General features: G+C 36.6%; 1 protein-coding gene across 18 annotated transcripts in view; it reads left to right on the top strand.

Annotated features, from left to right (window-relative positions):
* The window catches only part of ANKS1B (ankyrin repeat and sterile alpha motif domain containing 1B), a 1,065,346-nt gene that overhangs the window by 385,382 nt on the left and 655,206 nt on the right, over positions 1–24,758 (top strand). For all 18 annotated transcript variants that reach the window (XM_043440436.1, XM_043440451.1, XM_043440445.1 and 15 more), the window contains one exon: positions 17,291–17,427. In XM_043440436.1, coding sequence (XP_043296371.1) covers positions 17,291–17,427 — 137 coding nt within the window. The remainder of the gene's footprint in view (positions 1–17,290; positions 17,428–24,758) is intronic.

The raw sequence follows: 24,758 nt of genomic DNA, 5'->3' as shown, positions 1-24,758 counted from the left end.
ACTTGTGTTCAATTGAGAACTGAAGATATAATATTGGAGAATAAGGGAAGAGTAAGATATTGGGTGAAAACTAGCAGTCTCTGACATTCCTCTCTAATATGGGACTTAAAGAATCTGCCTGCAATGCAGGAGACCTGGATTTGACCCCTGGGTTAGGAAGATCCCCTGGAAAAGAGAATGACAACCCAATCCACTATCCTTGCCTGGAGAATTCCTTGGAGAGAGGAGCCTGGAGAGCTATAGTCCATGGGGTCACAAAGAGTCAGACATGACTGAGAGACTAACACAGTGACTTTAATTCTTCACTTTCAGCTCTTCTTAGAAGTAGAATGTTTTTACCACATACTCTTCTCCAGACACCCAACTTCTGGAATTTTAGTTCAACATTCACTGCAACATTTCTCATCTGTTATTTCAAGATTCTTCATTTAGAATCTTTGTTCTAATTATTTAACCATTATCAGAGTTTATGAGGTAGAAGGATAGAGTTTTATTTTTCATCACTACTTTTTCCTGTTATACATTATTTAAGTGTCCATTCTGCCCAGAGTTTATTTTTTTCTGTTGATAGTCCATTATCCTCTAGTTTTCAGTGAGGCAGATGAAAAATTTAATGCTAGTGCCATTGTCCATTATAAATAAAGTGTTATTTCTCTCTGGGAGTGTGTATGATAATTCTTTCATCCCAGAGATTTTTCCAATGTGTAATTGTTTGTGTGAATCTTTTTGATTAATCTTGCCTAGAACTTCCACAAGCAGACTAATAAATTTATTCACCAGGGGATTTTTAATTATACTTTAAAATTATTGATATATGTCCATCTATTTATTTTTTCTGGAATTCCTCCTATTTGTATATTTGTAGAATAAATCTCTAGGATTTATATATATATTTTATTCTGTACTTTGAAGTATTTTTTTCATTTCATATTCTAGGGCACTAATTCAGTTTTTAACAATAGGCCATCCTTACCTTCACATCATCTGAAATTTTTTGATCAGTTACTGTTTTCCCCCACAAAGTCTTTTTTTTTTTTTAACATGCTGTTCTTCAATATTTTAAGTTACATCATTATTTGTGTTAAAAGTTGTTATCTGTCTCTAATATCAGGTTTATTTTGTTAGAAATTCATTTTTAATTTTCTGTCCTTTCTTTCTGTCGTTGCTGGACCCTCCTCGGTACTGGTCTGTTTCTTGGTCCACCCTTTCAGGTTTAGATTTAGTTGTTTCAGTGCCACAAAGAATGGCAGTCCCTGGAAGGGTGGAACATTTCCAAGTCTCCGGCTCTTAGAGTCATATATAGCAGTAGGCAGACTGATAACCCGTCAAAGCACCAGGAGAACGTTTATCTGTAAACTTTTCCAGAATTTTAGGTGAAGACGCCTAACTTAGAACTGCTGTTTGGCAAGTCTTTGGTTCCTTGGGGTAAAAGGGAATGTACACCATGCCGCCCAATGCCAACATTGGTGTCATATTCTTTACCAGATCACCCTGGCATTATGACATTCTGCACCTTGCCTGTGGGCATTAGTACACTAGTTCTAAGACTCTCATCTATCCCAGAGCAGCGAATCCAGCAATTTATTAAAAAGTATATCATGACTAAGTAGGATTTATCTTACTATCTCAAGGATCTTTCAGACATCAGAAAGTCTTTCAATCATGAAGTTGTAAAGTCGCTCAGTCGTGTCCAACTCTTTGCGACCCTGTGGACTGTAGCCCGCCAGGCTCCTCCGTCCATGGGATTCTCCAGGCAAGAATATTGGAGTGAGTTGCCATTACCTTCTCCAGGGGATCTTCCCGACCCAGGAATTGAACCCATGTTTCTTGTGTCTCCTGAATTGGCAGGCGGATTCTTTACCATTAGCACTGCTCGGGAAGGCCTATTCTCTTAAATAGAAATTCTACTTCTAGGTATAGTTCTTTAAAACAGAACTTTAAGAATCTGAAGGATAGTCATTGTAACATTGTTTGTAAGAATAAAAAATTGGGAAAAAATAAAATGTCCATAAGGAAGAGAATCACAGTGAAAATTTTAGTAAAATGGAACATTATGCTTCAATTAAAATTAAAATACCATGTTTACAAGCATTTACTTGTATATATCTTGAAAATAATGTTAATTGAAAATAGCAAGATTCAGAATTGTACACATAATATATTTACGTAAATACAAAACACAGTACGTCCAATATGTAACGAATATATAGATAATGAGTGTATACATATGTAATAAAAGTATAAACTCGCAGATGAAGAATGCATACTAACCTTGCGATGGTGATTAACTCCTGAGAGGGGGCAATGAAATAGTTTTATGACAGTATAAAAGTGGATTTTTAAATATTTATCTGTAATGCATTTTTTAGAATATCCAATGTCTGAAACAAACATAAAAGTAACATGTACTCATAGAAGAATATTTGAGAAGTAGAAAAAAATTAGAAAATAAAACTAAAACAAATATGGCACATTTCTGGTAGTCCAGTGGCTAAGACTCTGTCCTTCTACTATGGGGGATGTGGGTTTGACCCCTGGTCAGGGAAATAAGATCCTGCAATGCCACTCAGTGTGGCCAAAAATAAGAAGAAGTAAAATAAAAAACCATAATCTTACCAGCTGGAGATGGGTGTTATTGACATTTGGTGTGTTGCCTTCTAGGATTTTCTTTTTATGCACAATTTTACTTGGTTAAAATCAAATATATATCTTATGGTAACCATAGTTGATACAGAAACTTTAATAAATGTTATAGGAAAGCTGGTTGTAGAGGGGCAGGATGATGACAGCGTTGTTACTACTCTCAGTGATTTATTAGCACCTAGAACTTCACTTTCACTTTTCACTTTCATGCATTGGAGAGGGAAATGGTGACCCACTCCAGTGTTCTTGCCTGGAGAATCCCAGGGATGGGGGAGCCTGGTGGGCTGCCATTTATGGGATTGCATAGAGTCGGACACGACTGAAGCGACTTAGCAGCAGCAGCAGCAACAGAAATCTTTTTAAACAAAATCCTAAAATGCTTTTGGAATTCTTTTTCCTCAAATTCTGGGATGAGAATTATTTTATTCCTTTACTATTTTGAAGTATCTAATCAGTTGATTAGTACCTTGTACTTGTTCATTCATCTAATACACAGTACTTAGTTTGAGGGATATAAAGAAAGTAAGAAACATTCTTGTGTTCAAGGAGATCATAGTCTTTATGGGGACCCTCTTACATGAATAATTATAATGTGATGAGCTTAATTTTAGACATATGAGGAAATGATGCAGGAATTGTTAGAGAGTTACTCACTGACAGCCAGAGAAGACTTTATTAAGAAGGTAGCATTGGAGTTGGGCCTGGTAGGACAATTAGTGAATTGTCATACTAAGGGGGACAATTAGTGAATTGTCATACTATATGTCAGAGGAAATTAGATGCATTCTGAGAACTAGAGTCTTTTTCTAGAGTAGAAAATAAGTAAGGGGCTGTGGGAAAAGATGAAAGAAGTGGTTGAGTAGATATTATGATGAACCTTTTCTATCATCCTGAGGCATTGGGGAGCTGGCTGAGTAAAAGACCAGAAATACAGTTTTCAAATATCTATTTTAGAAAAATTACAGATGATATTGATTTATGCATTCTTGGACAGGTTCATAAAGAAAGAAGGGAGAAATTTCTTTAACAGTAAGCTCCTGATATTTCAGGTATAAAGATAAATTTGTTTCAATTCATGGAATATTTACTTTAAAGTCAGATTATAATTTACTGTGGTGGTTAGTTTGTGTAATCTGTTGAATTAATGGGATTAAAATTTATCATATGGCACTCTCATTCCATGTAAAAGTTTTTGCACTATCAATTCTAAGGACATTTACGATGGGGGCCACCATATCTCGTGGACAGAGGAGCCTGGTGAGGTACAGTCCACGGAGTCAGAAAACTTTGGACACGGTTGAGTACATCTGAGCGACCCAGCGCAGCACATGTAACTTGACAGTGGCTGCGGGAACAGTGAAAACAGAAGGCCTTCATGCCAGTCCGTCCTTACAGTGTTTGTCTCTGCTTTGCTATAATGGTAGGTTTTGTTTTTTTTGAGGGAAAGAAAGGATTTCAGATTATAGAAAAACCTATATTATATCTTGACATCTTAAGGGCATTTATAAGAGTAACAGTATATTTCTTTCCCATTAGTAGTACACTGAAGAGTAAATGCTTTAAAGGCTGTGTGTGTGTGTTATGTTTTTGTATGTCTACTAGTTCCTGACCTGTGTATACTACACACTCATGGGTCAGTTCAGAGATGCCAAGCAGTGTTTGAAATATTTCTCATCATAACTCTGCAAATTGGAAAATAGGTATTAAGCATGGATAATTAAAGGACTTTTGGTTGCTTCTGAAAGAGACCCCTTAGATGTACATACAATTAATAACAGATACATCAGAAGCTCTGAGATTTTGTCACCTAATTTTTTTTTAAATTTTTTAAAAAGCAACACCCTTTAGGCTTTTAAAGTTTCAATGATTATATACTTTTGCACTCATAAGTAGATTATGACTTTGTATCTAGTATTTAAGCACTATTTTGTTAATAAGAAAAAAATGTCCTCAAGTTTCAAACAAAAATTTTCAATAATGTGTAGCAAAAGCATCACTGATTTTATGGGGTCATATGAGCAATTTACTGAATTTGAAAAGTTTAGGTTAAAGAATATGTTTAAGAAAACAGAATGTCATCTGGATAGATTCTTCTGTAAGGTAGAAATGACACAATAGTGTGACTTTTAAGAACATATTAAATTGTTTGATAACATTTTTTAGTTTTTAGCAGTGATTAGTACCTGATTGTTGAAAAAAACTGTGAAGGAGACCACTGAGAACAATTAGACTGAGTTCAATCTAGGTCGAATTCACCAGGAAGTAGACTTGGAGATGGAGTTTGGCACACAACGAAATTAAGAGTGCTCTCAGAAGCGATGACTGTGGAAAGGAAGCTAAACAGGGCAGAAGGAGAGGTCAGGCTGCGATGAATTCTCCACATAGGCCTCTGTGGACTCCGCAGGGAACTGCAATACTGGGATAGTCTTTCACAATGATCCCAAGGTGGTGACTAGGCACAGCCTTTATAGCCCTCTGTTAACCAGACATCAGAAGCAGGCTGCTCCTGGAAGGGAGTGTGACCTTGGGACAGGCAACTTTCTTCAGCTGACACAGTTCCCGAAGAGGGCTGACAGGTGAAGACTCTCAGCCAGCAACACTTCAAATAGCTAGGGGAATAAATTTTTCAGATGTGAAAGGTATATTAAAGTGTCAGCTACAGATGGGATTAGAGTTTTGATTGGAGTGTGTGGTAAAACGACATGAGGAATGGATGTAGTTATTGGTAAGAGAGTTCAGTTCAGTTCAGTCGCTCAGTCGTGTCTGACTCTTTGTGACTCCATGAATCACAGCATGCCAGGCCTCCCTGTCCATCACCAACTCCCGGAGTTTACTCAAACTCATGTCCATCGAGTCGGTGATGCCATCCAGCCATCTCATCCTCTGTCATCCCCTTCTCCTCCTGCCCCCAATCCCTCCCAGCATCAGGGTCTTTCCCATTGAGTCAACTCTTCCCATGAGGTGGCCAAAGTACTGGAGTTTCAGCTTCAGCATCAGTCCTTCCAATGAATACCCAGGACTGATCTCCTTTAGAATGAACTGTTTGGATCTCCTTGCAGTCCAAGGGACTCTCAAGAGTCTTCTCCAACCCCACAGTTTTAAGCATCAATTCTTCGGCGCTCAGCTTTCTTCACAGTCCAACTCTCACATCCATATATGACCACTGGAAAAACCATAGCCTTGACTAGATGGACCTTTGTTGGCAAAGTTGTGTCTCTGCTTTTTAATATGCTGTCTAGGTTGGCCATAACTTTCCTTCCAAAGAGTAAGTGTCTTTTAATTTCATGGCTGCAATCACCATCTGCAGTGATTTTGGAGCCCAGAAAAATAAAGTCTGACACTGTTTCCACTGTTTCCCCATCTATTTGCCATGAAGTGGTGGGACCAGATGCCATGACCTTAGTTTTCTGAATGTTGAACTTTAAGCCAATTTTTTCACTCTCTTCTTTCACTTTCATCAAGAGGCTCTTTAGTTCTTCACTTTCTGCCATAAGAGTGGTGTCATCTGCATATCTGAGGTTATTTATATTTCTCCTGGTAATCTTGATTCCAGCTTGTGCTTCTTCCAGCCCAGCGTTTCTCATGATGTACTCTGCATATAAGTTAAATAAGCAGGGTGACAATATACAGCCTTGACGTACTCCTTTTCCTATTTGGAATCACTCTGTTGTTCCATGTCCAGTTCTAACTGTTGCTTCTTGACCTGCATACAGGTTTCTCAAGAGGCAGGTCAGGTGGTCTGGTATTCCCATCTCTTTCAGAATTTTCCACAGTTTATTGTGATCCACACAGAGAGTTATTAAATGATGAATCATTATGTCTAAGCTGAATATGTAAAAAGTGAAGATAGAAAGCAGTTGATAGATTGAATAAAATCAGATAGATAAAAGGATTAGTTTATAGCAATGGGGTTGAGCAATAGGTTTACTTTGAGTGCAGGAAGTGACGAGAGAGTGAAAATGATGGGCTATCTATCTGTCTATGGAATGGGTTCTTTGAGATTACGATACCCAAATGAAGCACTGATGTTCAAATAAGGTGCCTGGTTTAGCCTCAATACAATAATATGAAAGGAGTTAAATCAAAGATCACATGAGAATGGGACTTCCCTGGCAGTCCAGTGGTTAAGACTGCTTTCCAGTGCATGAGTATGAGTTCATCTCTGGTAGGGGAGCTAAGATCACATGCCTCGTGGTCAAAGCCAAAACAAAACATAAAATGGAAGTAATATTGAAATGGATTAATAAAGACTTTAAAATGGGCCACGTCAAAAAAAAAAAAAAAAAGAAAGAAATCACATGAGTAGAAGTCGGAACACTATTAGGCTTAGATGACTGCTTAAGCATCTACAAGAAATCTGAAGGTCCCAAGGTAATGGCAGCCTTGGGGTAGAAAGCAAGAAATGGGAAACATGTGCTTTGGCTTTGAGGCATAAAAGAGAGTAAACTGAATTTCAACAAATGATAGGTATGAGTCAGTGCAGACTATAGCAGAGTCGTTTCTACATTTTACATTTAGCAGAGTCATTCACATTTCACATGAATGTGAAAGAATCCTAGAATTTAGCCCTGTGATAATGAAAGAATTAATCTCATTTTCACCTCCAGCTACCATGATGCCTTCATCTGGAGTTTTAGCAAGTTCATTTTTTACGTTCTCTTAATGAGGGTTCAGTGCCTGCTTAGGAGGGGTTCCAGGCTGACAGGACATTGCTAGGGTGTGGCGTGGTCAGCTTGGTTTGAATACCAGTTTTAAGTGAACAGACGGATATAGGAGGTGAATACAAGCCACCACTGAGAGTAAAATCAGATAAAAAAGTATTTGTCCTCAAGACCAAAAGGAAAGATTAAAACCCAAAATGGCGCTTATGCATTAGATCCCAAATGCAATAGATCCTGGAAAATAAAAATCTGTGTGAGAATTGAAGCACAAATATATTCACAAAACTAAAGAATCCATGAATTGCCCAACGTGAGATAAAATATTTTATTTAATTTTTTTTACTCTCTTCATTTGCTTACAATTCAGTCCGTAAAAGTCAGCCTTGGGAGTGGACTCATCTCCTCTGGCCTCCCTCTGCCTCTCATTTCGCTTACCGAAATTTTGCATCACCCCAGGGATCTATTTCATCCTGGTGGTAAACGTCAAGAAACTGTCCTTCTTGGTACCATCCTGGAGGCTGGTGAATTTCTATTAGCAACTGCCCCAACTCCTCCTAAATTCTTGAGCTCTTCAGAGTAGGGAATCTGTAGGACAAATAAGACTTCCTTCTACTAATGTCCTCACAAATTACAGCATAATTCTGATTATATAATTATTGTAATTATGCTAAAGATGCTGTCCCTGCCATGGTTGAGGAATGGGAACAAGAACGAGGGGGTGAGGAGACAGAGAATATTGTCCTACCACAGTCTATTCATGGGGCTACTTTTCATGGTTGAATTGAGACTGTGGACTCTTTGATGTCCTTGAAATCTTGGAGCTGTTGGGTTCTTAGAAGAGCTTCTCTGATGTAGATAAGACCAAAGGTCTTTACAGATTATAGTTGTTCAAACACCAAATGTCAGCTTGAAGTTGCTAGTCAATCAACATCAGCACGCATTTAGCACACAAATGTGGCCTCGTCTATGATGAGAATTTTAAAGTGACTGTAGCTTTGTAGTCTGTTCCTTTTATAGATGGAAGTGGTGTTTGACCATAGCTTCAAAGAAAACAATTTTAGAAATGCAATGTTGCTGATTTTTTTAATAGAAAAATTCAATCTTTCACGGTCAGTTTTGTTTTCTTATCTTTTCATATGCCTTGCCATCTTTCATCTTAATACCTTACTTTGCCAACATCATCTCCATTCATTTTCCCACACACATCCTGTGTCCCATCCAGGCTAGCTTTTTATAGTTCCCCAAAGTCATAATGCTCTTTCATACTTCTGCCCCATTGCATATTGTGTTTTTTTTCTTTTTTTTGCTTGTTTGTTTGTTTAAAATGCTTCTCCCTCCTTGAATGCTTGATGGCACTCATTCTTTAAAACTATGATGAAATATTTCTTCTTTTCTTCCTCTCCTTACCCATAAATTAACTCCCCAACCTGGTCCCCTTATTCAGTTAATGGCTCACTCTTCTGTGCTCCCACAGTAGAATGAGTGACACAGTTTTTTAATTCTACAGTTTTCCTTCTGTATTCTCCATTAAATAGGCAGCAACTTCAAAATGAGGTTGAGAGTCTGTTTACTATTGTAGCCTAAACATCACACTTTACTACACTAATCGATGTCAGCATCCCTAACCTCAGCATTGTTCCAGGGTCAGTTGTTCTATATTTATTTGTTAGAAGCTGGTCAACAAGTTCAATTTACAGTCTAGGGATGAGAATGTAACAAAAACATGAATACCATAAGGCAGGGATCAGACAGGATGATCTTAAAATCTGCCTACCATGCAGTCCATGGGGTTGCAAAGAGTTGGACATAACTTAGTGACTAAACAACCACCACCACCACAGACTTTATCTGGTAAAATATCTGCTTGATCAATACTGTTGAATATGTAAAATGGTTGTTGATAGTAATGAATGTTCAAGTGTTTCAGTTTTCAGTATATTAGAAAAAATTTCTAATTCTTCAGTTCAGTTCAGTCACTCAATTTTGTACAACTATTTGTGACCCCGTGGACTGCAGCACGCCAGGCTTCCCCATCCATCACCAACCCCTGGAGCTTGCTCAAACTCATTTTCATCGAGTCAGTGATGCCATCCAACCATCTCATCCTCTGTAGACCCTTTCGCTCCTGCCTTCAATCTTTTCCAGCACTAGGGTCTTTTCCAATGAGTCAGTTCTTCGCATCAGGTGGCCAAAGTATTGGAGTTTCCGCTTCAGCATCAATCCTTCCAATAAACATTCAGGACTGATTTCCTTTAGGATGGACTGGTTGGATCTCCTTGCAGGCCAAGGGACTCTCAAGAGTCTTCTCAACTCTACAGTTCAAAAGCATCAATTCTTCAGTGCTCAGTTTTCTTTATACTCCTATTCTCACGTCCATACATGACTACTGGAAAAATCATAGTTTTGGCTAGATGGACCTTTGTTGGCAAAGTTATGTCTCTGCTTTTTAATATGCTGTCTAGGTTGGTCATAACTTTTCTTCCAAGGAGTAAGCATCTTTTAATTTCATGGCTGCAAGTCACCATCTGCAGTGATTTTGGAGCCCCCAAAAATGAAGTCTGCCACTGTTTCCACATCTATTTGCCATGAAGTGATGGGACCAGATGCCATGATCTTAGTCTTCTGAATGTTGTGTTTTAAGTCAATTTGTTCACTCTCTTCTTTCACTTTCATCAAGAGGTTCTTTAGTTCTTCACTTTCTGCCATAAAGGTGGTGTCATCTGCATATCTGAGGTTATTGATATTTCTCCCGGCAATCTTGATTCCAGCTTGTGCTTTATCCAGTCCAGCATTTCTCATGATGTCCTCTGCATAGAAGTTAAATAAGCAGAGTGACACTATACTGCCTTGACGTACTCCTTCCCTGAATGGAACCAGTCTGTTGTTCCATGTTCAGTTCTAATTGTTGCTTCTTGACCTACAGATTTCTCAGAAGGCAGGTCAGGTGGTCTGGTATTCCTAACTCTTTCAGAATTCTCCACAGTTTGTTGTGATTCACACAGTCAAAGGCTTTGGCATAGTCAATAAGGCAAAAGTAGATGTTTTTCTGGATGATCTTGCCTTTTCAATGATCCAATGGATGTTGGCAATTTGATCTCTGGTTCCTCTACCTTTTCTAAAACCAGCTTTAACTTTTGGAAGTTCACAGTTCATATACTGTTGAAGCCTCGCTTAGAGAATTTTGAGCATTACTTTGCTAGCCTGTGAGATGAGTGCAATTGTGTGCTAGTTTGAATGTTCTTTGGCATTACCTTTCTTTGGAATTGGAATGAAAACTGACCTTTTCCAGTCCTGTGGCCACTGCTGAGTTTTCCAAATTTGCTGACATATTGAGTGCAGGACTTTCACAGCATCATCTTTTAGGATTTGAAATAGCTCAACTGGAATTCTGTCACTTCCACTACCTTTGTTCGTAGTGATGCTTCCTAAGGCCCACTTGACTTCACATTCCAGGATGTCTGGCTCTAGGTGAGTGATCACACCATCATGGTTATCTGGGTCATGAAGATCGTTTTTGTATAGTTCTTCTGTGTATTCTTGTCACCTCTTCTTAATATCTTCTGCTTCTGTTAGGTCCATTCCATTTCTGTCCTTTATTGTGCTCATCTTTGCATGAAATGTTTCCTTAGTATCTCTGATTTTCTTGAAGAGATCTCCAGTCTTTCCTATTCTATTGTTTTCCTCTATTTCTTTGCGTTGATCACTGAGGAAGGCTTTCTTATCTCTCCTTGCTATTCTTTGGAACTCTGCATTCAAGAAACCATTGGTAGGAGAAAGTATTATGTATTAACTATTTGAAATGTTAAATAATTCTTTAAAGTAATTGTTAAATATTAACTTCCTCACATGATGCAGAGTAAGTACTTTCTCACTGAAAATAACAAACAGACGATACTTGGGCTATTTCACTTATGATTTTCATACTCTCTTTCCCAGAAATGATGGTCATAGGATTAATGAAAGTCACTTTAGGATTCAAAAGATTCGATTTGTCTGATTCATTTATTTATTCACCCATTCAATAAGCATCTTTTAAACACTTATTGTCCCAATGCATTGCCCTTGCACTAGATATAATGTTATGTTTTACAAAAGTTAAATGAATTTTTCATAATGAAACCTTAGTTTTTAATTGCATAGTGAGGAGAATGTTCATATATAGCATGAAAATGAAAAGTAGATGTATAATATATAATTCTTCTAGGTGTCTCCATCAGAGGGAGAACATTTCCATGGGAAATACTTATGACAGGGACCTACAAACTATGGCCTATAAACTAAATCTGGCCCATTCCTGTTTTTGTCAATAAAGTTTTCTTGTAATGCAGCCCCACCCATTTGCTTACATATTGTCTATGGCTGCTTTTGTGCTATAACGGCAGAGCTGAATAGTTGCAAAAGAGATGACCTAGTCTGCAGAGCTTAAAATGTTTACAGTCTGGACCTTTACAAAAAAGCTTTGCAAATTTCTAACTTAAAGCCAACAATTGAAAATTATATTTCATGAATTGTTACACTAGTAATTATTAAATGCTTACTTGATATTGCTTAGTTACTTAATTACTTGGTAATTCAAGACTTTCCACAATAATGCCTCAAGCCACCTATCTACTTATAGTTATTATTATCAGGCATGTATATGATAGTAATAGCAATAGTTACTTTAATTGAATACTTACTATGTGCCAGGCAAAAATATACACATACACACACACATATTTTATTTATCTTTGCAAAAATACCATGAGAAAAGCACTTTTTCACAGATGATGAAACTGAGATTGAATGTGGCAGGATTTCAGATTAGATTTGTTTGATTCTAGAGCCCAAATTTGTTTTATGTATCTCCTCCATTTCTTAGCATTACCTCCATGAATATTCTATTCTATTCAAACTAACTCTTCCTACATGTGCCTCTTTCCCATCTTTTTATCAATACCTTTTGCTCCTCGTACTTCCAACTCTGGAAATGTTTTTCACACTCATTTCTTTCTAAATTTTACTAATCTGTCAGAGAACTCCTTAATCACCACTTCTTCCATGAGACCTTTCCTGAATCTCCAGCCAAAGTAATATCAGTCCTATTTGCCAGCTACATAGCAACTAGCCCGGTCTCTGGTATACTTTAGCTGTTCAGTACATGCTAGTGAATGACAGTAAAATTCTGCACTATAACATTACAAATGAATTATTTTGTATTCATAGAATACTTTTCTTGTAAAAGCCCCTGTAAACTAAGAAGTTTTTCCCTATGCTTTTTATTATAGAAGAAACTGACAGTCATAATGCATAATCTAATGCATAGAAAGTGATGTGACTGGAAGATGTCTCATTTCAATCTGAAATTGCAAATATATTCAGTAATTTTCTCCAAGCAATTTTTCCACACCTCATTTCCTTTTCATCAGAAATGTTTTGTAGCTGCAGGTGTGAAATGCAGGTTGACCATGTAAAACCATCGTGGATATAAGCTGTCATTTTGCAAAGTCCACTGGATGATTGGTGGATTTTTATAAATAATATAATAAAGGATATTTTAAGAATAAATCACTTTCCTAAGACTCTTATATATGTTCTAGAATATACTGTTCATTTCGATTTCTCCAAAAAGACCATGGAATTATAAAAACCAGATCACCTTTCTCCATGCAATTAAGGGCATTTATGATGGTTTCCCCTGACACACAGGTTTTATTTTATCCATTTTACTTCACTTAGTATTCTTAGAAGATTGCATTGAGCTAAGAGCTGTGGAGAGAATAAGGGAAATGTAAGTCACTGTGAAAATACAACCTAGTCTGGAAGAGATAATGAACAATGCAAGGTAGTATAAAATCAAATTATAGTGTAATGTTACAGATCATGGATTCAGAAGATGGACACACTTGGAGTCTTTTTTAAATAATTTAGTACTTGATTATTCACTATCTTGTAGTATGTATTAAATTACTTACAAGAAACATTCAAGAAGCTTTTGCTTTACAGTCTGCATGGACTACCCAACAGTTTTTCTGGCTTTGAGGCAAAAGCACTTAACGGGGCCAGACCTTTCAGTGAATCATTCCTCAAGGGACCATCTCTTATTTCTGGAATTAAATTCTATCCCTACCAATTTGTGTTAGTAGCTGAAAGATACTGGTCTCAAATTCTACACAAGTACTCAGAGTCATTACTCTAGATATATTATCTGCAAAGTACTACTATTTATATCCTTTCTTTTCTCTCTAGATTTTCTTTCTTCCTCCATATTTTAGTTTAATTCTGATGATATTTGGTTTGATAGGGAAAAAGGAAACTCAAATTTATTAACTGCATACTACGTATCTGATTATGTGCTAGTTATTTTTCATTTGAATTCTCTCACACATAAGCTCCCAAATATAGTTATTAATCATCCTCACGTTTTAAAGAAAGACTGAAATCCAGAGAAATTAAATAAATTCTCTAACATTGAACAGACAGGTTTTCCACAAACCCCAGCATCTGGTATTTGAATATGAGTTTGGATTCTTTTTTGAATTAATATTTACTAAAAGATAGAGTTGTAATTAATGTTTAATTCATTCTAATAAAAAGTTAAGTAAAAAGTAGCACAGAATTGAAGATGTGACAGACAGACAGAACAGAATACTGTGAATGAGAAATAGAGGCATAAAAACAGATTCATGAAGACTTCAAGCACTGGAATTATCAGACAGATTAAAAAGCAAAACAACTTCCAATTCTAATAAATAAGAGTAAGCAAATGCTGGGGTATTGAAAATGCTAAATTTTGATAATGTAGTGTATTTGAAAAAGAACCAGATAGACATTTTAGAACTGAAAAGCGTAATTGAAAGTAAGTAAATGGTTTGATAGCAGACTAGACATAGCTGATAAGTAAGCTGGAAAATGAATATAACAAACTATCCAGGGTGCAATACAGAGAGAAAACAATGAGGGTACAAAAGAGATAACAAATTATAATAACTAATAAGTCTAATATTATTTCACTGAAATCCAAAAGGAGAGAAGAGAGAAAATTGGATAGAGGCAAGATCTGAAGTGATATAGTAGAGAATGTGTGCTTTTCCAATAGTCTTTCCTATTTCTACTGCTCAAAACTCCATCTTTTTCGGTTCCTAGGCCAAAAACCTTAGTCATGCTTGCCTTCTCTATTTCTCTCCTCCCCTGTATCCAACATATCAAGAAATTCTGTTAATCTATCTTCAAAATATATCCAGAATCCAACCTTATCACCAACTCAAATGCTAATACCCTGATTTATCCCGAGTCACTGTTGTTAACTCGTCTCCCTGCCTCCAGGTACTATACATATAGTACACACAAGTGTACCCTAAGATATTTTTATGGTTGATATTTTCTGTTTTTATTATTTCTGTCTTACTGTTTCCATGTTCTACTTTGTTTTTGTGGAGTTGGTTGACTCTTCAGAAGTAGAGACTGCCCGTAACTTGGCTATGACAATAGTCTTCAGGCTGTGCCTCCTCCGTTCACATTTGCATACCTAGGGCATGCTAACCAGCAGAAAGGCAATGTGCCATCAATCTAGAACTTCTTGTTGTCCATTTACTGGAAATTTAACTTTGTGATTGTCTTTTCTGTAAAATGGGAATGGTAGTAATAGAAGCTATTTCAAAGAATTATTTGGAGGATTCAATGAGATTCAGTAAGTAAAAGAATTTAACATGCTCCCTGCACATAATAAATGCTCAAAAACCATTAGCAATTATTGTCATTACTAGGCCGGTCTCTGCTTAAATATCTTCAGTATTTCCCATTGACTACAGAATTAAGCATAAACAAAAATAATAAAACCTACTTTTAGTTATCTAAGCTTAGCTCCAATGTCTTCCTAACATAAACTATTAGCTTCATCTACGCTCTTTCACTCTCCAAGCCCTTATGTTTTATGTTCTAGTCCTACCTTTCTTACCTGAAAACTGCAGCTTTTCACAACCATCTTCCTTCCCAGCCACAGTTTGATTTCTTCTCCCCCTGCTTTTTCATCATGCTTCATTTATCTGTTATCAACTCTCAAGTTATATTGCATTATAAATTGTTTGCATGTCTCATGGCACATTTGATTGTATACCTCTCAAGGGCAGAGATTTTTAAAAATTTTACTAGGCTTTATTTTTTATAGCAGTTTTAAGCTTAGAGAAAAATCAAGTGGAAAGTATAGAGATTCTTTCGCACTCCCCGCTGCCACCCAGGTGCAGCCGCCCGCACCGTCAGCACCCCCTCCAGAGTGGGACACTTGCTTTTAGTCAGTGAGGCTTGACACTGACACGTCCTCATCACACCATGTCCATAGTTTGCGTTGGGGTTCACTCTTGGTGCTGTACGTTCTGTGGGTTTGGACAGATGTATAGAGACATATACCCACAGTTTCAGTATTATGCAGAATAGTTTCACTGCCCTGAGAGTCTGCGTTCCACCTATTCATCCTAATCCTTGACCAGAGATTCTTTTCAATTTATCCATAAAACACAATGCCAAATACATAATTGCTCCCAAATAAATGTTTTAGATGTATGATTCAATGAATGAAAGAAGGAGGGGACAAATCAGAGAGAATGAATGCACTCTTGCTAACTGATGTTTTGTCTCCATTTCAGTGTTCACTCATACTACCTTAGCCTATTCAGAAGACTTCCCCCACAAACTACTGTCTTTCAGAACCTGGCTTATTCTTGAGATACTTATTCAAACCCCACCTTATGTATTATACTAAATCAAGTGTGTTGGACACATCTAAGAGATTTTATGAATTATCTATTTAATTTGGTGTGTCACACTTGCATTTTTTATTTCATGAGCCTATGTCTGGATTCCCCAGTGAAAATAAATTATATTTTAAAGTAATGAGTAGAGTTTCATCCTTCTTGCTTTCTGTGAGCAAGAAGTGCCTTCACAAATTATTGCTTTTCACCTGGGATTGTTGACAATGGCCATGGAACAGAGAAACTTGCTGGTCTCTAAAGAATTCACAGTCTTAGTCACTTTTGGACCAATTCAGCTGTCGAGTACAGAAAATTATTGGGGACTAATTAAAAATATAACAAGGAAGTAAATGTTTTGAAGATTTGCTCTTGCAACAGTTTCCATAAAAAGCTCTAGAGGATTTGCCAAACTGTCGTTAAAATAATATAACTTCTATGTGCTAGCAGGAGTTATTTACAGAACTTCTCCATCCTTTTCGCAGTATTTTAAGCATTCTAAAACTGCATCTTTGATGTTATTTTGTTTTGATATAAATTTAAGAGGAAAATGTTATACATATTGCTGATTTTCAAGTCATCAGTTTCTTATTTCTGCTCCCACAATACTGAACATAAAGGAAGATTACTTTGGATTTTTGAAATTTCATTCACTTAGCTTTGACCATCTAGGAAGATACATGTATCTGAGAGTGATAATTTTGTTTTTATCTACATTATAAAACTATTTTGCACAAATGTCAGTTTTTTATCTAGGTTAATTTACTGAGATGCTATTTTTTTTTTTTTTTACAATTTGAGGGATTTCTGGGAAAAGTGCTTTGGGAAGGCATGAATTTGGATGTTATGAATCAAGGAGGTATGAAACTTCTCCTTTGACCAATACTCATTTGAAATATTATAGAGAAAACCTAGTCCAGTCATATAAAAAGAGCATTTCTTTTAAGTTAAGGTGATGTTTTAGTCATCTGTATAATGACAATCTAAACATTTATGCTGGACGATCTATCATTATAAATTAAGTAATGATACTCTTCTTCCTTGAAACAAAACTACAGGGGGATATTTACCATTATAAAAGAAAATAAAACATTCAATAAACAAATACCTTTAAAATAAACTGCCAAGTGTATTCCACATTATGATCTTGTAGTTAATACCAGTTTTAAGTTGAAATATCAATTCATGTTCATTAACGTAATTTTAAGTCTTAAAAGGTAAACTGAGTGATTAGGTTCATGGTCGTTCTATTTTTATTCCCAGATAATGCCTCTGAGGTAGCAATTACTGCTCCAGGAACTAGTAACCATAGAAACAGCTCCACAGGCCCAACACCTGACTGCTCACCTCCATCTCCTGACACTGCCCTCAAAAATATTGTAAAAGTCATTCGACCCCAGGTAAGTGCTCATCATGACATCATGTGCAGTTTAATATATTTTGTTTTTGAATCAGTGCATGCACACCATCTGTATTGCAATACCGGGACTATTTTATAATAAGCAAATGGACTTCCAGGTTAAAAGAATGGACTTGGAAGAGAATGTTTCCTTCCCTTGGAGATGATGATACACATTGAAATCTGTTAGCTTTTGGAAAATTGAATTTGTATATTACATGAAAAAACAAGCTGAGAAAAATGGATATTTCACATCGTTTTTCTCAACATTTTAATAATTATGCTCAAACTGTTGAGCTGTTACATGTTTTCTGGTGTTTCCTTTTTCTTTTGTCTTCGTTTCTTTGGACATGCCACATTGTTTGTGATAAGTTTTTTATCCTCCAACCCCGATTGTTTTTATATATATATATTTTCCCCCAAATCTTTATCCTTTATGGCTTCAAACTAATTTTGTCTGTATTTGATATTGCACCTCTCATTGCTCCTTATTTTTCTCCAGTGCTCAATTTCCTCTAGCTAGTCTCTTTACCCTTTGTTCTTTTTTTCCATTTCTGTCACTTTTCTGTATGGGTTTCTTTCTCTTACCCCCTTTCTTTCAGTTGGATTTCCCAGTAGGCGGTTTGCAGGCAAGCTTTAGAAATATCATTGGGACAAGCTGTTCTGTGATATTTCATTGAAAATAGCACTTATAAAGCTGTTTGCGTTATATTTTTGCCAACAGATGGACTCAGAACATGGAATTGGTGGTGTTCTCAACCTGGCTCATTCTGAATGGGCCTCACAAAATTCAAGAGAGAGGAACTTTGGATCCTATCAATGCCATTCACTATCTACTTAGATATATAGTATGAACAAATATTTTGAGCCAATTTGCAGAACAAATATGTCTTTTGAGATTGTTTTGACCTAAATGAGCAATAATTTGTTTAACATCTTACCTTCTTTAACACAACTTATTTTGGATTTTTAAATTATAAGCATCATCCTCATCAGTAAAATGACATTTAAGCTTTACATATCTGCTACAGTTTATGGAACACTTTCCTACAGATTATTTTGTTCAACCTTTATCAGTTCCAAGGGAATGTGTATTTTAGTATTATGGATAAGGATATTGGCACTCCAAAGGGGCTAAGTTGTGCAACTGATTTGAAGTTTCTTGTACTTCTCTTGGTGTAATAATTGTCTCCTGCAATCCTGTTCAGAGGGTAGAAAACTACTCATTAGAATATATAATTTGCTACCTCTTTTTGAGGATAAAACTTACAGGTTCATTTAGGCATAGGTATTATTTCACACAGTGTCCTGGTATGTGGAGCAGGAAAATGCTTCAATAATTCCTCTTCGTTTTCAGGGAAATTTGACCTAGTTCATTTGTTTCAGGAAATAAACCTCACTAAACTTAGATTTAGTTGCTAAATGTCACATTTATTATCATTGGTTTTCTCACTAGGCTAAGGTGTTTCTGGAGCTATTGTGTAGCTATCGCATTTCCAACATTTTAAACTATTTATACAGGAGATTGTCTTATATATATTAACAAAATTTATTACTAAACATTTAATTTTATATCAGTGTAAATTCTCTAGTATAAATGCATTTGGTCATTCAGTGAATGAGAAAGATTCCTTTCTGTGTAGTCTAATGAACTCTAAAGGATCTTACTCCATAAATCCTCCTTTACATATCTTATCTTATTTTAGTAAACTTTGAAGAAATCTAGGAGTAGTGTTAAAGCCAGAAATTCCACTTGACTCCACTCCTTGGTTCTGTCCATTTTTAAATGTGTATGAAGGTAACTGACTCTACTTTCCTTTATTAGATGTTATAATGATGATTTAGGGAAGGAAAAATGAAGGGAAAAAATTGTGAAACTAAGGATGATGGTATTTCAATTAGAACCAATGCAGCCTGTATGTATGTATGTTGTGGAACAATAACAGCTAAGGTATATAATTAAGAAAGAATATAACCTCACTTGGGCCACTCTTTCTTTTACCTCGGAGACTTTGGTGCAATACTTATTTCTCCTTTGAGTCCTGATCTCCTGGGGTTCTTCATACATTGTAGAGAGCAGGGAATAGAAAGTTCAAGTGAAAGTAATTATGAAGGAGTATTGGAGTAGAACATGTGATTTCAAGAAATGGTTTGGAGACTAGAGGGTGTGAATAGGGGACAGCTAGATGGATGAAACAGAGGACTCCCTACTGTGCTCTGACAAGGCGCAGGTGTGTCGGGAATGGAACACTGTCGAGAGCTACTGTTCCAAAGGAAAGATAATTATTGGTTAGCTTATATAAGAGCCTAGCTTAACCCTCTAGGTGTTGCATAATTCTCCTGGTTTTTCTGTCTGGAAATGCATGAATGTGATTTAATTGACTTCAGTTCAGTTCAATCACTCAGTCGTGTCCAACTCTTTGCGACCCCATGAACCACAGCACGCCAGGCCTCCCTGTCCATCACCAACTCCCGGAGTCCACCCAAGCCCATGTCCATTGAGTCGGTGATGCCATCCAACCATCTCATCCTCTGTCGTCCCCTTCTCCTCCTGCCCTCAATCTTTCCCAGCATCAGGGTCTTTTCCAATGAGTCAGCTCTTTGCATCAGGTGGCCAAAGTATTGGAGTTTCAGCTTTAACATCAGTCCTTCCAATGAACACCCAGGACTAATCTCCTTATGGGTATTAAAATACTGTTTTCATTTATTCATTAGAAATTAATAACATTATTGGAATAATCATTTCACTCTTAAAACTGGTGATGAGCCTTGAAAATCGAAGTATAAGTGCAACTCTTAATCATTAATTTACATTTATTTGCCTGGGCATTAGTACATGTGTTTAGTCTTATTGTGAGAAGAGTGATACAGAACAGATGAGAGATAAAAACAGAACCGTTCATCTTATTCACTCACTACATATAGATACTGATCAGATAGAGCAAGTTGGGTTACTTCTCGTTCACCTCATGCATACCTTTATCTAGTCTACTTTCATAACTCCATCTATAAATGGAAGATATCCATTATAACCAATGAGTTCTTGCTTTCAATGAGGTACAGCTAATTATACATTGCATGTGTTTCTGAATGGTGTATTAATTGTGACAGATTTTGCAGTGCTTTATTGAGTTTGACTATTTGACATATTTATTAACTCAGTAAGTCACAACTGTTAATTCTGCATCCTGTATTTGATCTTTTTACCTTTGCTTCTTTGGACTCTTTCATGTCCTAAAATTCCTCAGATTGTGAAACTTTCTGTTTTTGATTCACAGAGTCTGAAATACTGATGTGCTACTGGCTTCTCTTTGTTTCTTTTCAGTATATTGACCCTCAAGCCTGAAGCTCTCTATTTAGATGAATTTGCAAGGCTAGGCCCACTTACTCATACTTGAAAATAGAGTTGTTTCTAAACTTGAAAAGATACTTGAAATACTTGAAAAATATTTACATGTTAAAAAATTTAGGTAGTTCTGTTGCAGGAGACCTGGTTTTGATCCCTGAGTTGGGAAGATGCCCTGGAGGAGGGCATTCCTCCAGTATTCTTGCCCAGAGAATCCCCATGGACAGCAGAGCCTGGTGGGCAGTCCATGGGGTCGCAAAGAGCTGGACACAACTGAGCGACTAAGCCCAACCCAGCACTGACATGCCAGTTTTCTTTTTGCTTTTTCTTTGTAATGTCTTTTTTTAATTTAATGTTTGCTGGTGAAGCATCTTTTTACCCTTAATAGAAGAATATAGTTTGATGGATTTTGACAACTGTGTAGTAGGTGTAACCACCACTCCAGGCAGGATATAGAACTTTGGTGTTACCCTCAGAAAGTTGCCTCCTGCCTGTTCCCATCAGTGGCCCTTATTCCTGCCTCAGTGTGTGCATGCATGCTTGCTCAGTTGCTCAGTCATGTCTGACTCTTTGCAACCCCATGGACTGTAGCCCATCAGGGTCTTCTGTCCATGGAATTTTCCAGGCAAGAATAATGCAGTGGGTTGCCATTTCCTATTCCAGGGGATCTTCCCAACCCAGGGATCGAACCCACATCTCTTGCATCTCCTGAACTGGCAGGCAGATTCTTCACCACTGGTGCCACTTCTTTCTGATTCTTATCATCATAATTTAGAATTGCCTATTCTTGGACTTTATGTGAATGGAATCCTATTGTGTGTGTATGTTTTATGTATGTCCAGGTCTGGATTCTTTCACTCAACATAATTCACTCATGTTATGCCTTTTTTTTTTCTTTTTTGCTGACTAGTTGGATTAACATAGTTGTTTCATCTTATTTGGTGTTATGAATGAATGTGCACTATATGTTCATATAGATACCAAAAAGTAGAAGTCAGGTTGCAGGGCAGATGAATAGCTAGTATTATAAGAAACTTGCCAAGACTTTTCTGAATTAGTAGCTCCATAATTTAATCCCACATAGAAATATCTGAGATTTTTGATTTCTCCACAGTCTTGCCAACATGTACACTTTCAATTATTTTTTTTCATTTTAACCATCCTTATGGGTATGAAAGCATGTCTCATTATGGCTTTAAGCATTTTTTCCTGTGGCTGTTGCTCATTATTGTATCTTTTGAGAAGTGCCTGTTCACATCTTTTTTATGGGATTGTTCAATTTCCTAATTGTCAATTTGTAGTAATTTTTTGTTACTACGTTCATATTACATTTATTACTGCTACAATTTTTTTATTACATTTATTACTAAATTCTCCTATAATTCTAAAAGATTTTAGTTATTTGTCTGGTTTATGCCCTGCAAATATTCTTCCCAGTCTGTGATTTGCCTTAATTTTTAAAACCTTTTAATTAATGTATTTCTTTATGGTGGTGCTGAGTCTTAGCCACCCCGTGGCTTTCTCTAGCTGCGGTGAGCAGGGCTCACTGTCTAGCAGAGGTGCACGGGCTTCTCACTGTGGTGGCTTCTCTTGTTGCGGAGCGTGGACTCCAGACTGCTGGTTCAGTAGCTGTGGCGCATGGGCTGTTTCTCCGTGGCATGAAGGATCTTCCCTGGCTGGGGATCAAACCCGTGTCTCCTGTGTTACAAAGCAGATCCTTAACCACTGGACCACCAGGGAAGAATCGGCCTTAATACTTTTTAGTGGTACCTTATGATGAGTAGAATATTTTAATTTTAGTGAGATCTGATTTTTTTTTTCATGGTTAGTGCATTTTGTGTCTTTTTCCAGGTTATAAGTATATGCACCCATTTTTTTTCCCCCATAAACTTTCTGGTTCTGGCTTTTGCATTTAGTTCTGCAATCTATCACAAACCATTTTTGTATGGTGTGAGGTGGTAGTCAAGTTTCATTTTTTTTCCTATATGGCGAAAGACTTCCCTTTCTCTGAGTTGACTTAATGCTTTAGTACTGTTTACTATTTTAACTTTCCAATTTTTTTTACTGTTGATATATAGAAATGCAATTGAGTTTTATATCATCCTTGTATCTGCCACCTGGATAATTTCATTTAAAACTCACAGTAGTTCCTTTAAAAATAATTTCCTTAGGATTTCCCCCCCCCCCATCATCTGAAAATAATGATGGTCTTACTTTATCCTTTCTGATTTTTATGTCTTTTATTTCTTTTTCTTATCTTTATGGTTCATGGAAGTGGTAAAGCCAGAAATCCTTTCCTTATTTGCTATTTTGAGGGAACACACTCAGTATTTCAACATTAACTGTAAGCTATAAGTTTCTTATATGTACCCTTCTGCTTCTAGTTTGCTGAGAGCTTCTTTTTTCTCTTCTCTTTTTTATTTTTTAAATTGAACGATAATTGGTTTACAGAATTTTGTGGTTTTCTCTCATACATCAACAAGAATCAAACTGCTGAAAGTTTTTTTTAACATAAAAGTGTTTTTACCCATTTTATTGTTTTTTAATATATATTTAGATGATCATATTACTTTTTTCTTTTTGTTCTATTAAAGTGATAAATGCATTCCTTTAATTTTGAAAGTTAATCCAACTTTGAACTTGGTTATGATGTTTTATCCTTTTTGTACAGCATTTGATGCAAGAGACACTTTGGATAAAACATGTATGGAGAGATGGATTGGCCTAAGGGAGTCAAAGATGACTGGTTGGCTGGAATTTTTGAATGATAGTAATAGATATAGGAAAAACTTAAGCAGAAGTTCATTTTGATGAGGGAGAGGGTGATATGACAAATTTGGTTTTGTGAACTCATTGAGAGTGAAGCATGGTATACAAACTGAAATATTAGTGTAGAATTATGGTGAGACAGGTTAGGAGCTTAAGGTAAAGATTTTACAGTCTTTTATAGAATTTGATGGTAAAGGGAGATAGTACCAAGGGTGGTATGCTCGCAAATGCTTTCACTTAGGAATATAGTTAATATTTGTGAAGCACCTAACATAATTTAATTTTCATAATTTTGGAGGGAATGGATATTATTATTGTAATTTTATAAATGAAGAAATTGAGAACCAGGAAGTTTAAGTAATTTCTTCACATATACTTGAGAAACAGGGCCTTAGTAAAAGAGAGACAGAAGAAGCATTCAGAAACGATAAAGGAGGAAGAACCAGACATCCTGGAATGTGAAGTCAAGTGGGCCTTAGGAAGCATCACTACGAACAAAGCTAGTGGAGATGATAGAATTCCAGTTGAGCTATTTCAAATCTTAAAAAAAAAAAAGGTTGGTGCTATGTAAGTGTTGCACTCAATATGTCAGCAAATTGGGAAAACTCAGTAGTAGCCACAGGACTGGAAAAGGTCAGTTTTCTTTCCAATTACAAAGAAAGGCAATGCCAAGGAATGTTCAAACTACCTCACAATTGCATTCGTCTCACACACTAACAAGGTAATGCTCAAAATTCTCCAAGCCAGGCTTCAACAGTACATGAACTGTGAACTTCCAGATGTTCAAGTTGGATTTAGAAAAGGCAGAGGAACCAGAGATCAAATTGACAACATCTGCTGGATCATCAAAAAAACAAGAGAGTTCCAGAAAAACATCTACTTCTGCTTTATTGACTATGCCAAAGCCTTTGACTGTGTGGACCACAACAAACTGTGGAAAATTCTTAAAGAAATAGGAATACCAGACCACTTTACCTGCCTCTTGAGAAATCTGTATGCAGGTCAAGAAGCAACAGTTAGAACTGGACATGGAACAACAGGCTGGTTCCAAACAAGGAAAGGAGTATGTCAAGACTGTATATTGTCACCCTGCTTATTGAACTTATATGCAGAGTACAATATGAGAAACACCAGGCTGGAAGAAGCACAAGCTGTAATCAAGATTGCCAGGAGAAATATCAATAACCTTACATATGCAGATGACACCACCCTTATGG

The sequence above is a fragment of the Cervus canadensis genome, chromosome 21 (assembly GCF_019320065.1).
Source record: "Cervus canadensis isolate Bull #8, Minnesota chromosome 21, ASM1932006v1, whole genome shotgun sequence".
Lineage (NCBI taxonomy): Eukaryota > Metazoa > Chordata > Mammalia > Artiodactyla > Cervidae > Cervus > Cervus canadensis.
The sequence above is the reverse complement of the archived record's forward strand: the minus strand, read 5'-3'. Positions and strand labels throughout refer to the sequence as shown.